The sequence below is a fragment of the Cryptotermes secundus genome, unplaced genomic scaffold (assembly GCF_002891405.2).
Source record: "Cryptotermes secundus unplaced genomic scaffold, Csec_1.0 scaffold238, whole genome shotgun sequence".
Lineage (NCBI taxonomy): Eukaryota > Metazoa > Arthropoda > Insecta > Blattodea > Kalotermitidae > Cryptotermes > Cryptotermes secundus.
In genome coordinates this window covers 1,507,563-1,526,222 of record NW_019728500.1, presented here as the reverse complement: position 1 = coordinate 1,526,222, position 18,660 = coordinate 1,507,563, and the positions used below count along the sequence as shown (strand labels likewise).

The following is an 18,660-nucleotide window of genomic DNA, read 5'->3' as shown; positions in this document are numbered from 1 at the left end:
AAACACCAAGAAACACACGAAAAACACTCAGGGCCAAGAAAAACTGATACAACACCAAAGGAAATGAGAGCGACATATTCAACAAACATAAAGCAAACATGCGGTTAGACACATAACCTGCACGACGCATCTAGACGCGTAGAATACATCAAAATAAAAGCATAGTAGACTCCTTAATCACGCCTTGTACACCTGACGATGGCCAGTTAGGCCGAAACATCGAAACCCAGCGGATTTCTATTCAGCTGCACAAGGATGGGTAAGAATGGGAGCACTTTCACACTGAAACCGTCCTCCTCAGCCTTTCCAGATAATGAAGGTGTTACAAGTATACGAGACTAAAGGAGAACAGCTCAATATGAGTGAAACTACAAAGTTCACTGATGCTAAAGCAGCAATTAGATGTCGGCATACCGCAAAACTTCAGTGGCTGCATTTGAAATGCATCGTTACTAGTAGAGGTCTATGTTCTGGGATATAATGCCAGGCAGGCCGGCGAAACTCAACCGATATTTCGGAGGGATATATCGCCTGTAGTTTCAGGGTCGAAGAGTAAGCCAAGCAAGAAACCAGCGTGAAGCAGGCTCTGATATCATTCAAACGCCCAAAACCAAACTAAGCTATCGAATTATTTCACATGATCTCGTCTAACTGGATTTCTTCTCCTTCACAGATGTAGGTCAAGCAGAGCAACACATAAGGGGGGGGGGGTCATCTGCACGTACTGACCAACAATAGACGCCAACAGCGAGTGGGTCGAAGGAAACGCCGTGTTTATCAGGCAACTTCTCCGTCATGGGTGTTGAGCGTACAGTCTAGTCACGGCTATTCAGGCGTCCTGCATACAAAGAACATTGTCTTAAACACCTAACTTAATGGGACAGTCTTTGTTAAGAAAATGACAGGGGCCCAGTTAGTCAAGACATGGCCCGTCTTTTATGCAAACCGAAGGATTCTTGCTTGGCCTACGCTTCGACCCTGAAGATGTAGACGATATGTTCTTCCGAAACGTAAGACTCACTCGAACTAGAAAGCGTTACAACTCAGAGGACCGTACACTTCGTCAAGTCAAAGTCACATTGCGACTGACGATCAGTGAGTCTGTCTTGGCGCCGAGCCCCAGGTTTTCTTCTTATATGAAAGTTGCTGTTCTGTCCATTTTGGGGCGCCCTCTCTGTACACTTCGCTCGTTGTCGTGTTCATAAGAACACGTGACTGAACCCTATCCTAAGCGAAATGAATCAATTTCACACTCTCACAGCCGTGTTCTTTAACTACCCTAGGTTCTACCAAGTGGTCTCTTCCGTGTTGTTTGTGGGGGTCTTGACGTACTTTCAGCCATAACGGGTTTTCTTAACTTCTTAAAGCCTAGTGGATACTATATGTACCACCTTATTTATCATACTGTGGCGTATTTGCTGAAAGCAAGAACTATTGAGGCAGAGAAACAGCAGTTGCTAGGTAATGCCTGCACGTAATAGAGGAGATGTCACGATATGTGACGCGTACAACCGTTGCTACGTAGCACCCGCAGCATACGCGTGCGCGGTGACGTCACACAACAATAGAAAGGCGTTTCAGGCCGTGTTCTCTGTGATTCCGCTCAGAGGCTATATGGCTCGACCGACAGAGTTAAATTCTGCGAGTGGGTGCAGTGCAATTGAGGGTTCAGCTGTGGAGTGAACTAGTGGACAAAGGAAGCTGAAGAATCCCCATTGTTAAGATTCGTTACCAGGAAATGTCCAGTGAAGACACTGCGGAGAAACAGATATTGTTGAGAGCTGTTACCAAGTAAAGACTACCAAAAGCAGACTCAGAAGACTTCGTGTGGAGTGACTTGTAGTGTGGAAATCAGCAATAGTGTTATAGTTATTTCTAACTGCGACCTGTAAGCGGTCAATAAATGTATTTACCAATCCAAATCCCGTCTATAGTCACTAATACACGTGACAATACCACACTTTACATTCTGTCCACACAGAGTGTATTTATGTGTTCCGTATGGTTCTCACAATAAACAGCGACTGTTTCCCTGAGCAGCATTAACCGGTTAGTCTTTGTAGAGGAGACGCAATGTGTTGCCTGTGAGGTACGAACTGAATTCTTATATATTATTTAGAATTAATTTATAATGGAATTTAATTATTAAAATACTAATTGCGTTTAAGACTAATTTATTTATTTTTTCACTGCAGTTGTTGGCGTGATACTGCTTACTGAAGTGTTACGCTTGTCAAAAGGTTATGACGCCATGTTTACTATTTTGTTTGTGTATTCGTTTCTTTTTTGTGTTTACTTTATAATTTCCCTATGCGCCGTTGAGTAAGCATTTTAATAAATAAAGAAATGAACTCAATTTTTATCACTTTAGCGCAGCTGTAAAGGATCTGACTTATTTGGGAACTATCCGACTCTACTGAGTTTTGGGCCGCTCCCCATGAACTAAGACACCCTACGTTTTCACCCTTTCCCCCTGACTACCACAGCATAACCATTACAGTCGTTAAACAGTACGAGGAACAAACATTCTCCAGAATACTATTCTTTAAATAAAAATGTGTGTAAAGTTTGAATACTATGCCCCACAAAATAAAAACATTGCCCTTAAACTAAAATAAACAAACGCAATTAGAACCTGGGGAAGGTAACGTAAAACATATGGTCGGCTGGGTAGAGGGCAATGTATCCTTGGCTCCGCGCAGATGAACAGCAAGCGACTCACACAATACCCTTATTGTCATGTAACGTACGCGTCTTTATGCATTACATAATGAATTCTGTCATAAAAAATTCCGTCTGATGAATTTTTCATGAGACCACAGGGTGGTGATTTGTATTACATACACAACACGTTAATACACAGTGAACTGTACGGAACATCGTGGTTTATCTGTTCTTGTCGTGATGTCACGGGACGGATTCGTGTGACTGGCTTCAAACTTGGCGACAATTGAATACAGACTTGTGACCGAGTGGAATATGTATGGTTTTAGGAACAGTATTATCACACGAGTATTTGCACAGCTCCACAGACACAAGAGACATCGGCCCCAGTAGTTTTCAGCTCCGCCCTCTCTTANGTTTCAGTCATTCTAAGCAAAAACGAGTGTATATAATTTTTCGAAAATATATTATACTAGGTAAACTGTGCCAACTTTGTGACTTGAACAGTAAATACCGGTACTAGAAACAGTACGTAATATCAGTTTCTTATCAATAATTTTGGAACCGTACAGTAAAATAGTTCTAACTCGGGAACCGTTAGGAATAGGACATATGTACGTATACCTTTTTTTGGCTTAGAGTGACCGATACTATGGCCTCCCAGAATACTCATTATTCCTCCTGTGATATCTTGTTCATAGGGTAGCCGGGACAGCGCAGTCGGTATAGCGACTGGCTACAGGCTGGACGGCCGAGGAGTCGAGTTCGAGTCCTATTAGGGGCAAGATTTCTCTTCTTTCCGCGTCGTCCAGACTAATCGTGGGGTCCGCCCAACCTCCTATCCAATGTCTACCGGGGGGCTCTTCCCCCGGGGTATATAGCGGCTGGGGCGTGAAGCAGACCACTCACAACTAGTGCATATGTCAAGAATACGTGGATTTATACATCCGCTCTCCCGTACGTCTTCAGGGACAACTTCACCTTAGAAAGAAAGAGAGAGAGAGGAAGAAAGATGGCTGCCAGCTTGAGCATAATCTGCGCAGGAGAGGATAAGCAGGGCAATCAGCACGGCTCGGAAGCAACTTGTCGGGTCATCTGCAGAGAAAGGCAAAGTTGTCACATCGCCGTGGGTGCGGGACACCGTTACCCTGGAGACTGACTGACCCACTTCCTGGCTGCCGCAACAGGTAAAGTCGATGTCATGACGCGGCCGAGAGCCATGTGACACCGTGGGTACCGCGGTTAATTACATTTTACATGAACTCGCCAACGAGAATGACTTATCTTTCCGTCCAGTCATTCACTCACGCCGAACAGTTTCGCGAGGCGATAAAGCCCCGAAATTGTTTTCGAAAGATGTTCGGTTAGAATTTAGATACGGTTAGCATATATCCTGACTGACAGCTTTCGTAGATTCGTCCTGCTTAGGCTGGGGCCACACGAGCGCACAAAGTACGTCCGTTGCAACGAACGTACTTTATGAAGGACGTTGCTAAGGACACCACACAATTGCAGAATGCGGTGCGTAGATTTTATCTGCAATGGAGCCAGAAGAAAGCGTAGCATTCGCCTCTCTTGTTTATTTCTACAACGGACGTGACGACGTTCGTTAAAGCGGACGCATGGCGAGGCCTCGGCCGGTGCTGGGACACTGTGGGTGCTGTGAGGGACAGAATATTGTCCCCATTCCCGGCCTTCCAGTCCGTACCTATGCATCTTACCAACAAGGCAATCCGCCTCATAACCTGTGTAACTGCTAACTCTGTGGCCTGTAGTCAGCAAGCGAACTATACCGACAGAGCGACCGCCGCTTGTCGCCGAAGTCAGTGCCAACTTCAGCGGATAGAGGGTGTCGCGTGGTTAGCGTAACGGATCCACACGGCTGTTGGTCTCGATTTTCTAGACCGGAGCCGCTATTTCCTTGAAATATCTCCTCAATTATCTTCAGGAGGCTGAGTGGACCCCGTTCCAGACCCACTATTTCTAAAAAAATCTGGTAGCGCTGGGAAAAGAACCGGAACCTCTGGATATGTAGCCTGCAACTCTGACCACTAGACCACAGAGACGGTTGTGTAACTGGTAAAGAGACTAGCTAAATAAGATATTTTATTTCTATGATTTATTAAATGAAGCTGTCTCTGTATCAGATTAATTATTTAATTCTGAGTACGATGCTTAGCAAACAGAGAGTTGAAAACGTTCTAGAAAAAGGAGTCTTAGATCAGTTTAAGGCATTATCCTTGCTAAATAAAATAAATAAAGCTACATAAAGAATTAAGATTTTCACGGCGGTGACTATGAAGAATGTCGTCTTCTGGGATGTGACGTCGCGTAGGTATTGTGTAAACTGGTGTTTCGGATGAACTTATCGCCTCCATCTTCATGGTAGAAAAATTCGGGAACGAGAGATCAGAGTGAGCAGGTGGCTGTAGATTCAATCTGCGAGTTCCTGTTGATCTTCCCTTGCATTTCTGCCAGGTTTCTCTAAGACCTCCTAAACGTCCGACACTGGTATAGGCACTTGTCGGAAGTGGGATCACTGTATGGGTTCAACGCACGAAGTACCAGCATGTACGGCCTGCGCCGTAAACCCGCGAATGTCATGCTCGCTGCATATCACGTCTGGATGCTAATGGAGACCGATGGATGTGAGATACAAGCAATACTGTTCTTAACCTTTTGACGACTTTCGATAACATAAAGATCGTTTTTGAGATTCAGTTCCTACATCACAGAAAACATACCGCATCTTCATTACAAAGACCAACCACTTAATGCTGTTTATGATCTGAAGCTTTCACAGTGGCGAGGCAGCAGACATGTCAGCAGGAACAGTAGTCACTGGATATACTCGTAATCACTGTCTGCTCTGAGAGTTATATGACAAACCCAGTTACGCTGTGCGGAAAATAATATATGTTTATATTACAGCAGGCTGTACATACAGCTACTGCTGTGTTTGAAAGGGTTAACCGCGTTTATAGATTGAAAATTTAGTATATTTGAAAGTGTCGAAGCTTAATTTAAGGTACTGTAGTGTGTAGCCGTTTCTAGGCAACGGTTCGGTAAACACGTTCCAGCGGCAACGATTACGCATGCAACAGCGGAACTACTGTTCGAAACGGTGTTTTCTACTCGGTCCGTGCAAAGAGGTTATAAGGAGGCGGGGTCGAATACTTCCGCCGTAGACCTGCGGGCCGCAGGAGGTGACGAAAAGGGAAGTCTCGAATCTGAGACATTAAAATATGGTCACGAGTCACACGGGAGTCGGACCCGAGAATGTGCTGGCGATGGCTAGCAGCAACTGTAAACGAAAGACTCGTCCTCTCATCAGAAAGAGCGCCCCACATCAACAAACCCGCAGCTTTCTGACAGTAATAAAGATCTGGTCTCAAACCCCAGATGGGTGCTTCATCCCAAGACAGACTGGCCGACTGACGGTCGGTCGTAACATAAGACTCACTCAGACTCAAGAAGAGTCAGTTTGAAGGACGCTGCCCTTCAGAGAGGACTTGAGCCCGGAAGCAGAGGACTAGCCCTTCTTGGAAGCTGTTACCAGGCAACTACTAGTGAAGACACTGCGGCCTGGAAAAGACTTCGTGTGATTTTGTGAAGTGTGCAAACAGCGGTAGTGTTATAGTTACTTGTAGTTACGGCCTGTAAGTGGTCAATAAATCCAATATCCAATCCAAAACCCCGTCGGGAGTCACGTTAATACACGTGAGAGTACTAACCCAGAATTTGCCTGGAAGGACAAAAGAAAAGCCCGCAGTTAGGACTGTCAGTATACAATAAATGCATTATTACATGAGCATGCAGAATTATATATATATATATATATTTACAAACCAACACCGAGTAGAACCCACCTTAATCTGGGACCGAGGACGGCACGGCGTTCCGGGAAAAATCTGTAAGTATGGAAGGAAAAGAGACGAGAATATATAAATTGTTAGTAAGTAAAACAGTTAATATCAAGAAATAGCTACAAGCGAAAACACTTAATGCACCCAAGATAAGATCTGGGAAAAATATCATGCGTGTATCAACACCACTAAGTTAGAGGAATAAGAGAACACTAATGTTCAGATAGGAATATATTATATTACTATAAATTACACATAGCCATTAAAATTGTGCTCAGGTGTAACAAAAATGCTCAGGAATTTCAATCAGAGAACAACAGGAATATAAAATTCCTTTTCTTCAAACTTGTGTGCATCTCTGCCCTATGTAAACCTCTCGTTTTACGACAGGTCTAACCGAGATGGTGCAAAACGCCGTAAGATATACCATAATACATTATTTAATACGTAACACAGATATACCAAAAGGCCTACGGTAAGCCAAGGTCAAAACATGTCACTGTTGTAAAGATATCATGCCACAGTCTGAAAAATCCCTTGTTGTAACTAAGCATTTTGGAGACCGCGCCATAGCTCAACCGGCTAGTCGCTGCCTTCCCACCGCGACCGCCCGGGTTCGATCCCCGGTCTGATCACGTGGGGTTTGTGGTGGACAAAGTGGCGCTGGGGCAGGTTTTCTCCGAGTACTTAGGTTTTCCCTGCCAATCTTCATTCCACCAATTGCTCCACAATCACCTTCATCTATTATCTGGGGCTGGTACAATAGGCCAGATGTGGCCGCAGTACAAGCGACTTAGTCACTAGCATTAAAAGAAAAACTAAAAATGTTTATGAATGATTTTCAGTGCGAATAAAATTTATTTATAACAAGTTAGAAATGAACCGTGTGAAAACCGAAACCGGGTTTGAGGTTATTAGCAATGTTCTAGTCACAAGCTGCTATACTGACGATGTTCAAGGTCATACACACATCCTACTGTCTTGGCACAGACACAAGAATTTCGGAACATTTTTATCACACCTCGTTACGCTGAATAATGCACTTGCTTAGCTATGCGAAATCAATTTTGGGAATGATACGTGTAAAAATTACCTCCCATCACCCAGCATGATTCATGCAGTTCTTATGTACCATACCTTCTACAAACCGTATAATTGCAGTTAGTATTTATAAGAAATACAGGAAATGTGAAACATAGCACGACACTGTGATGTGCAAACTACAATGGTGATTCTATTGCAATCATATCATTAGCCAAGCTTACAGGTCCTGACGTGTTGCGTTTCCAGCGCCATCTGTTGATTTGTATTGTGAACCTACCAGAAGCTCTTGTACCTGATAAAGATCTATAATCTGGGGTTCGCGATGCTACTGCATGGAAGAGTGAACTATTTTTCTCGTTGGGAACACTTGTTTTAGAAATCCAGCACAAAAACAGATAATATTTGTAAACAGATACAGTAAACCCTCGCTACTCTGGTTACAGTTAATCCGTATGTCGGATAATTCGGCTCGAAATATGAAAAATGTTCTTCACCGCTGAGTACATATTGTAAAAAGGCACATCGCATTTAGGAAGGAGTTGAAGCACTTGTCTGATCGGACAAAACTTGACAGCTCCTTTAAACCTGCACCATTACGCTCATAAACAAGTAAACTTCTGAGTCTTCTATCGATGAATAAATGTATTGTCTTCCTATAGTTTTTAAATAAAGGCCCTACAGTAATATTTTATTTATTTTCATCAGCACTACTTATATCATTAAATTTTCCATTTATTTTTGTTCTAAGATTTTTGTCACTAATCCGGATGACCGACTTAGCAAAGGTAACAAGTTTGAACTCTCATAAGAGGCAGCCCGAACACAGGGAGTGGTGACTGCCTCGTATCAGCTCCAGGTCCCAATGTTCCTGTAGGTAGCGCCCGGCAAGGCCTCCTTCCCAGCGTTACACGGCGGGTAGACAGGACTAGTTAGCCACGGTAGGCAGGCGGCCTGTCTAAAGGAAGGAAACTCTGTATCCAAACCCCTGTCCACCAAAAGGGGGGGGGGGGGGTTTGCAACAGGCTAGTAACCTGCTGCGGTAAAAAAAGAAGAATTATTCGGACGCCTCAAAGATGCTTCATGTTTAGGACGGAACAGGCTAACAAGCTCAACCACTGCAGATGATGATGGTGATGATGATGATGATGAAACAAAATATAAGCGACTATGAGGATAATAAATATTGAAGTGAAACATCAAATTGTTATTATGGGTTTACAATTATCCGATTCATTATAGAGGCATTTTGACATTTTCTTGTATTATCTCGTTAAATTTCTCATGTCCTTCCACGATCTGACTATAATTGTGTTGATGGATTTGTAGTCTTATTCGAGCTTATGCTAATGTGCTTGCTTTCGTCGCCTGTTCCAACTTAATAATTTCTGTTCAGCATGAATGAATATGAGATTAGTAGAGAATGTAGCATTCGTAAACGCTAGGAACTCCGTGCATAATTTTGGCCGAAGAACTTGAAGCAAAGAGTTTTGGGAGACCCGGGTGTAGAAGGGAGGATAATATTAATATTAATGACAAATTAGATTGAGAATTTGGGGACTGGATTAATTTCGCTCGATATAGGTTCCAGTGGACCGCCTCTGTGGTCTAGTGGTCAGCGTTCCAGAGGTCCGGGTTCGATTCCCGGAGCTACCAGATTTTTTCTGAGAAGTAGTGGGTCTGGAATGGGGTGCATTCAGCCTCGTGATCATAATTGAGGAGCTATTTCAAGGAAATGGCGGCTGCGGTCTAGAAAACCGAAATTAACGGCCGTGGGGATTCGTTACGCTGACTACGCGACAACCTCTATCCGCAAAAGTTGGCACTAAACTTCGCCGATAAGCGGCGGTCGCTCGGTCGGTATAGTTCGCTTGGGGACTAAAATCATGAAGTTTGTTTTCTTTATAGGTTCCAGTGGTGGTATATTGCGAATATGGTAATAACTTTTTGAATTCTATAAAATGCAAGGAATTTCTTGACGACTTTAGTGTCAGTTAGCTTGGAGTTGTGCTCCATGGAGCTAATTATCTGATACAGCATCCTTACATTTCAAAGGCCAAGGCTTGCTCTTCTATTGTTATTATGTTAGCAAGCAGTTACGAACAGCACTATAGCATGACAGACCTGTGTTATATATGAGTTGGTAGCAAAAGAGGGCAGATTGGTATCAATTATGGATACGAAACAAAATATGGTAGCAAACAAAGACAGCAGAACGTATGCTTGAGTCGTCACAAAATTTGTGTGTTTAGTATTGAAGCGGATTATAAATTTCTTTATTGGGGTTAGGTATTTATATTGAAATTAATTTCTATAAACGAGAATGTTGCAGATGAACAGGAACAAACAAAAACAAACTCCGTTGCCTTTAGTCCGCAAGCGAACTATACCGACCGAGCAACCGCCGCTTGTCGGCGAAGTTAGTGCCAACCTTAGAGGATAGAGGGTGTCGCGTGGTCAGTGCAACGGATTCCCACGGCCGTTAATCTCGGTTTTCTAGACCGGAGCCGATACTTCTCCATTCAAGTAGCTCCTCAGTTATCCTCACGAGGCTGAGTGTACACCGTTCCAGACTAGCAACTTCTCAGAAAATCTGGTAANCTTCTCCATTCAAGTAGCTCCTCAGTTATCCTCATGAGGCTGAGTGTACACCGTTCCAGACTCGCTACTTCTCAGAAAATCTGGTAGCGCCCGGAATCGAAGCCGGGACCTCTGGATCTGCAGCCAGGAACTCTGACCACTAGACCACAGAGTGCAGGAATTGTTTCCTAATATATATTATGCCCGAAATATTCCCTCTTAAATTTCAATGGGATTTATACGCGTCAAGAAACCCACGAGCATACAAAATCGGAGACGACAACCGTTGTATGCGGATACTAATAAAGTTACGTCATGTATGCGGATACTAATAACGTTACGTCACGTGTTGTTAAAACTTAAATTATTTCTTCTGAGTGAAAGTCTCTGCTAAGAAGATAATTTGAAAATAAGTCTGGCATTTGTCAACAGCCCCTTTACATTTGAATAAACATGGGAATAATACCAGAACACGCATATTTCAGCCTTATCCGGTGTTCATAACTCAACATGACTAATCTCTTACTCTTCACCAGGTGCAACTAAATCGCTACAGCATTCCTAAGTTTTATAGTTAAGTCATTACACATCGCAAAGAATGCCAGTCTCAGGCTTTGTGTTACGATATGTTGACACGCTGGAGGCCGGGCCTGAAGGCGAGAGAGGCATAGGAAATTCTGCAAACTCCAGTGCTTCATACAGTGACGATACAGGACGAATTTACAATTGCAAAAATTGTGTCTTTGTGTATGTGTCAAATTACAAATGCGAAAAAATACGAGACGCGTGTCTAGAGAATATACCAATGAATGAATCGATCAATCTCCCTATCACTCAATCCATAAACTAATCAACCAACACGTATTGCAGTTCCGTTTAGATCTCGTTTCATTTGCTAAACGTTTAGCTTTCTCGAAAATTTTCAATAGAGACCCCGTCAGTGCCAAATTTAATCTAAATCCATTCAATAGCGTACATTTCTTGAGCATGGTGCAGAGAGCGTATGATTATGTGAAATGCCCATAATTTGGACTATGCGCTGCCCCTCATTCGTTTTTGTGCCGTGGGAACGCTCTCACTGTTCGAATTTCCAAACACTTTACGCAGCGAAAATTTTGTTCAGTTCGAAAGCAATTCATGGTGAGTTTCTCATTAGGACGTCCTTAAGAAGTTCAGACGGACAATCTCCATGTCCCATTACGTCGAACTTGTTTCGGGCTTTCACTGTATTTGTCTTGGGGTGTAAATATTCTTTACGTCTTGTTATCTTGTTCTCGAGTTATGACACCACGCACATGGGCAACAACGCTAAGGACGAGCATTATGCAAATATCACGTTGGAGGTCCTCTGGAATATGTCTGACATACACAAAGTTTCAGGGGTCAACCGAGGCTTCTTTCTTTCGTCCTGCCCTTAGGCTTCTTTTAGCGGCCTCCGTAGTCTAGGGGTAACGTTCCCACCTCATGACTCAAGGTACGCGGGTTCAAACCCGGCGGAGATCGTGGAATTAAGGGCGGAAAAATTCAGGGAACAAGTCCTCCGGGAGGGACTTGAAGCCGTGGGTCCCATGTCGTAGATTTACGGCACGTAAAAGATCCTCATGTCTCTAGGAGACCTTTGAGCAAAATTAGGTAAGTTTCCCGCCCAAGTAGTTTCAAATGCCTCTGGTAGAGGGGGGAAGAATCAAGGTACAGATGGCCGACCTCGTTGGCTCAACTGGGCTGATAGCAAGCACCAGTACTGGCAGGGTATGGGGACTGGTAGAATATCAAAGGGGGACGTACAATAGATCAACAACTGGTGCATGGGGAAACCCACCCCCTCCAATAGTAATAATAATAATAATAATAATAATAATAATAATAGGCTTCTTTTCCTTGACTATATGTGGCGCGCCTTAGTGAACTAATGTTAAGTCGTGTGGCTGCAGCTCTACTTAACTAAGGCGCGCCACTAACGCCCGGAAAATTTGAGCCTTCATGAAGCACTGATCAGTACAGCAGGGTACTGCTAGAGTGAATTCTTTGAGACACGAATTGTGGGACAGCGGAAAAAGGAAAGAAGTAAAGTTGTCGCTGCATTTAATCACAGAGCCATGAAGACGCAGGGGAAATGGACATACATTCCTACGCATTCTTAAATTCGGTACTACATGGAGATGAGTGGTTCATCTTCACGGTAGGACTGCACCAGGGGGCAGACTTCCCGTTATCATTGGATAGGAGGCTGCGTGGGCCCCAGAGCTGGTCTGGACGCAGTATAGGCGACAGAAATCTGTCCTTATCAGGTATCAAACTCCTGCCGTCCAATTCGCAGCCATTCACCTATTGACTGAGCTATCCTGGTAGTGTGAAATTGTTTAAAACATTTTGTACGGGGGAGATAATGAATCTTGATATTGCAGAACATTGCTTATTGAAGAGATTAATAGGCCAAGTTATTGACTGATAACGTGTTGCTTTATATTTCGACCGACAGCGAGAGTGAGTGAGTGATTTCCTGATCCCCTACTATGCCATTCTGTTTAAATACCAATCTCCATTGCTCCATCCATCTTGTTCACTCTTCTTACATTTCTAAATGAAACATATAACCCGGATTAAGGATCCAGATATAAATCATGAGCAAGCGGTTGCCTTACAATAAAAAAGGAACGATATTTATGAAAGGAAATTTTGTCCCTGTGCTTAATTGAATAGGGGGCACGCGGTAGCATAGTTGGTTGAGGCATTATGTTACAAGACGGAAGGTCGCGGGTTCGAGTCCCGATGAGGTGCATTTTTCAATTTACCTAATACTTCCAGCCGCACTATGGCCCTGGGGTCGACTCAGCCCCTGAGAGAAATGAGTACCAGGAATTTTCCTGGGGGGAAAAGGGTGGCCGGCGCGTAAGGCTGACAACCTTGCTGCCATCTGTGAGCCGACTGTCTAGAGAAAATGTGAGAGCCTCGACGTCTCACAACCCTATGGGCCTCCATGGCCTGTTACAGGGATAACTTTACCTTACCGTAATTAAGCACTATACCAAGAAGACATTAGGGGGAGTGGAGGTATAGCTTCACCATTCTTAAAAACGGCAATAAATGGAGATGAGTGGTCAGCCTCACTCTCCGGGCGCTTTACCCCCGGGGAGATCGCTCCCAGTACCCACCGGAACGGAGGCTGGGTGGGACGCTATGGATAGTAGAAAAATCTTGCCCTGCTGGGAATCTAACCCGGACCATCCAGCCTATAGACCGCCTCCATATCTACCGAACTATCACGACCCCTAAACTATATTTATATTGGCCTTCTGTTAACATTCAAAATGGGTAATATTTCTTCTCTTGGCAACGGAAAAACCCGACTGTAGAATTACTCTAGTACACGTCCAAGTCTTCTCTACACGGCTTATCGGTTTCACTCAAACCCGTTCAGTTTATCACGTCTTTTTCTAGCCTCGTCCTATAATTCACTATACTCTGTCCAACACATCTTTGAGGTTACGTCATACCTTGAGCAGTAAACCTCACGGAGACTTTAATTGAAAATATAAACCAGAAACTTTAGAATGAAGACGCAGAGATGTATGGCGCTCTCTGATGTTGATGAAGCAGGCACACTTCTAACAGGCCTACACGTTGCCACTCACCGACAACTCCTCGCTCCTATAGGCTGTGAGGGTCTGCTCGTCCTGTAGCAGCACACAGAAGTATGGCTCCCAGGCAACCAGCGGCAATCTCTCGTCCTTCACTGCATTAGCGGGCCTGTGTCCGATCTGCAGGTCTTTGTCTGAAACAGATGGAAGGAGAGCTCGAAATATAAACTGTGCTACATCATATTAATACAAGATTAATGAAATCGGTAAATTAATTTGAACTTAGAAAGAACAGAAGCAGTAGCCGGCCGCGATGGGCCAGCCCTTGTAAAATAATCACTTTAATTATTTACAACAGTGCTACACCTTAACAGCCATAGTAATAAAATGAGAGAAAGACTGTATTTTTTTATTGCAAGTGGGATGATACTAAGTCCATTGCACTGAGGCCACTTCTGGCCTATTTTACCAGCACCAGATGATAAGTGAGGGTGATTGTGGAGCAATTGGTGGAATCAAGATTGGCAGGAGAAACCGAAGTACTCGGAGAAAACCTGCCCCAGCGCCACTTTGTCCACCACAAATCCCACTTGACCAGACCCGGGATCGAACCCAGGCCGCCGAGGTGGGAAGCCAGCGACTAACCGCTTGTGCTATGGCGCGGCCCGAGAAAGACTGTAAAGTGTCTACATTCGTAAATTTGTTCCTGTACTAAATTAATTAAGCACCACGCCGTTAAAACACATGAAGGAATGAGGTACAGCTCCGCCTTTCTTGACCTCCGCACTAGATGGAGGCGAGTGGTCAGCTTCATGCCCCACACGTTTTACTCACAGAAATCAAAACTTCGACCCCCAAGCCTGTAGCCCCTCGCTATACCGACTGATCTATCCCGGCTCCTAAACGGACTCTATGCGTTTAGTTTAAAATTAAAAGCCCGTGGAAGTTTCGAGCACGATCAAGTTAAACTTACTGGAGAACGTTTACTATGTTGTTGCAAAATTTCACTGCTGGAGATACGGCACTGTTCAGAAACTTCAAGAGATGTTGGAGCTTGTTTCGGCTTGCCTCCACCCACAACTCGAGAACCGCCCCCTAGGGCCAGCAGGGCGATGAAAGCAGCCTGAGGTACGCTTTGAATAATTCATCGCGAACACAGCGGAGAGCAGTCCCACGGTTTTGTAATGTGCACACGTTAGCCTGAAACGTTAGAGAAACAGCACGACTGGTCGAGGGGGGACAGTGCGAGAACGGTAAGAAGATGTACTGAATTACAGAGGCCAGATATGCTTCTACTGGCTAAAATATTCTCTTCCTTCTACAGACCATCACACACTAGGTCTTTCACAAGCACAAACATTATCCATCATCCCGTTTTTATCTGAAAACAACGTCCTGTTTATATTTCGAAACACAACGTTTCGGAGACTGGCTTAAACTGAGGAGGTTCTACCTGAAGCCAGAGGACGGTGTTTCAGATAAAGACAGGAAGACGGATAAGGTCCAGAAACATATTTGTACTAACGTAACACCTCACTTTCATAAGTATGTAGTTTACAGCACGTGGATTGCGGGGTGGAGGTACGGGTTGGCAGGCTTCTACTGGGAAAAATATAAACCTACAACGCAAAATATATTCACTGTGAGTCAGAAATACGTAGTCTGAATAGGTCGGTGTATTGGTAACACTCTGGACTTTGGTCCTGTTATGGTACTCGAATCGAATCCACGTCTGGATGTACAGTTTCTACACCATAGGATGACCAGACTGACAAAGACAAATATCTGAAAATATCAGCATTACACCAGAAATAAAATTTTATACAGTTAAAGAAGTGCAAAACGAAATAGCACTCTTAAATTCAAGAAAAGCACCTGGCATTGACGAAGTGACTCCAATAATGTTAAAAGAAATGTCAAGAAAAGGGTTAGTACTTCTCACATATATATTTAATGCTATTCTCAAACATAAATACTGGCCAAATAAGCTAAAAACAGCAGAAATAATCCTGATCCTCAAACCAGGCAAAAATCCTAATAGTGTGTCATCCTATCGTCCTATAAGTTTATTACCCATCATATCTAAGCTCTTCGAAAGACGTCTCTTAAAAAGAATAAGGTCTGACCCAAATACAGAAGAATGGATACCATCACATCAATTTAGTTTTAGAGAAAACCACTCCACTGTACAGCAGATACATAGAATAACACACAAAATACACCAAGCAACAGAAAATAAAGAATATTGCACATCAGTCTTCCTAGAAGTAAGTCAAGCCTTTGATAAGGTATGGTATCCAGGACGACTGTACAAAATCAAAAAATACCTGCCCATCACTTATTTCCACTTACTAAAATCCTATATAAGTGGCAGAGAGTTCAGAATGAGAATCAATGATAGCGTATCTAACAATTTTCCAATAAAATCAGGTGCACCATAAGTCAGTGTCTTAGGCCCACTACTTTATTTCCTGTATACAGCAGACCTACCAGTCAATGCCAACACAACAATGGGCACATTTGCGGATGATACCCTGATCCTCTCAGCCAACACAAAACCAGCAATAGCTACCTTCACTTTGCAAAATCATCTAAATCAAATACAAGAGTGGACAAATACATGGAAAATAAAAATCAACGAAACCAAGTCAGTGCAAGTAAACTTCAGTCTAAGAAGAGAACAATGTCCTGCAGTTTTCTTTAATAACATACAAATACCTGAATCACCCAGCACAAAATACTTAGGTATTCATCTAGACAACCATCTAACCTGGAAGGAACACATTACTAAAAAACGCAAACGGATTGATTTAAAAATCAAGGAAATGCATTGGTTAATTGGAAGAAATTCCCAGCTCTCATTAGACAACAAAATCTTATTTTACAAAACAATAATAAAACCAATTTGGGTATATGGAGTGGAAATATGGGGATGTGCTAGCAAAACCGATATTTCCATAATACAAAGATGTCAGTCAAAGATACGTACTACGTATGATTACTAACGCCCCACGGTATGTTTCCAATATAACACTCCATGAAGACCTGAAAGTGTCGCTAGTGAAGGAAGTCATAAAAGGGAAAAGCACAAGATACCTCAACAAAATGGGACATGAGAACGTACTAATGCAACCGTTACTGCAACCACACAATGAACGAAGACTAAAAAGGAATTGGCCTGCCGACCTGAGAGAGGACTAACGAGGACTTATCTCCGGATAAGCCCTCTCCACGTCACGAAGAATAGTACAGAAAATTAGCTTATAGAATCAAACGTAATTCTGATTGCTAATATTATGTAAATAAAAAAGAAGTCTGGATGTTGGATATCCTGAATGAGATCCTTCATCGCTTTCCTCAGTCCCTCCAGGACAAGTTCTGTATAGCACCTTGAATTCGTCAAGACAGCTTCTTTCCAAGTCATCAGTCACAGCACCATTCAAGGCTACATAATCTATATGCTGACAGCATCGTGAAATAAACAAAACAAAAAGTTCCGTGAAGAACTAATCTCATCGCATAGAATGGCAGCAGACTGCTGCTGGCCCTAGCCAGCGCAGTTGTTCTTGGTTTCGGGCCCTCTCGGGACCCATGGCCTAATTTATGTTCATTCAAAGACCATTTGTGTGCTTGGAAATGGGGCCTCATCTTTCTGAATAGTTGCCTCACTCGTTGCGCCGCAATTCTGCACGAGTGCACCCGCACTCACAGAGCCCGCGAAGGGGAATTTGCACTTACGGACACCGTACATGACTCAGGTGCACGAAATAATCGCTTACTTTTCTTTCACTCACGCTGTAGCGTAGTTGATTGAGGCTCTGTGTTACAAGCAGGAATGTCGTGGATTCAATTCCGCACTATGGCCCTGGGGTCGACTCAGCCTCTAACAGAAATGAGTACCAGGAATCTTCATGAGGGTAAAGGGCGGCCGGTGCGTAAGGCTGACAACCTCATCGCCCTCTGTGAGCCGGTTGTCTAGAAAATGTGGGAGCCTCGACGTCTCACAACCCTTTGGGCCTCCACGGCCTGTTACAGGGATAGCTTTACTTTCACTACAACAGTTCTGTTATTGTTGCGTGTGTATACATTGGCGCACGAACGTGTTTATTGAGCCGTTTCCTAGCAACGGCGTTGGAGAGGCACAGAGACACACAAACTGCCAGGTAATCTCATAAGCCTCCGTTAATTTTTTTACAAAACAAGGAAGTAGGCTAAAATTTGTACAATGGGAACAATCACTTCCCACATGACTCAAGCTTGGGTCAGCTAGCCAGACCGGAGTAGACACGTAGATGCGTAGGGAAAGGGGTCCCGGAGGGCTCGTTGCATGATACTAAGGGCCCCATATTTCCCAAGGGAACAGCAATCCGGCAATGGGTGCTAGGGTTACAATCAATAAGTGCATATTCGGCGGGACATATTTAGTTGGACATCTTCAGCGACTAAAAGTAAACTTGCTTAAGGGAATACAGGCTTATGACGTCATGGTGCATATATGTGTGTATCTCTCTACCCCACTCCAGTACCTTCTGGCTGCTTTTTATGAAACTTGGTTTGATCATGCCACTAGACGTCATATCGTCTGCTGGCTGTGTCATGTTAATTAAAATCTGCACGATGCAGACAAGGGATAGGCAAACTGTGGCCCACTAAACAGCCGATCCGGCTCGCAGAGATGTTCAGATATTTCATAACGGTAAAACGGTCTATTATTTGTACCTTCTCATATATGTGGAGGCTACATAAGGGGAAGGTGCTGCGACTGTGAGAAATACTGGTCTTGGTATTTTGAAGGATTAACACGTTCTGAGACCCCGTGAATATGAGACTGGGGTGAGACTGAGTCCACTTGGTACGTCTGCCACTAAGTGGCCTATTGTACTCGTACCAGCTCCGGATGATAGATGATGAGTGTCGAGCAGCCGGAGGAA

At 43.7% G+C, this 18,660-nt stretch overlaps 1 protein-coding gene across 4 annotated transcripts in view; it reads right to left on the bottom strand.

Annotated features, from left to right (window-relative positions):
• The window catches only part of LOC111865176 (probable Ras GTPase-activating protein), a 569,826-nt gene that overhangs the window by 275,386 nt on the left and 275,780 nt on the right, over positions 1 to 18,660 (bottom strand). For 3 of the 4 annotated variants that reach the window (XM_033751719.1, XM_033751717.1, XM_023852972.2), the window contains exons 2-3: positions 13,784 to 13,923; positions 6,534 to 6,575 (exon numbers count right to left, since the gene is read on the bottom strand). In XM_033751719.1, the coding sequence (XP_033607610.1) occupies positions 6,534 to 6,575; positions 13,784 to 13,923 (182 nt within the window). The remainder of the gene's footprint in view (positions 1 to 6,533; positions 6,576 to 13,783; positions 13,924 to 18,660) is intronic. The other variant, XM_033751718.1, reaches the window with a different exon arrangement.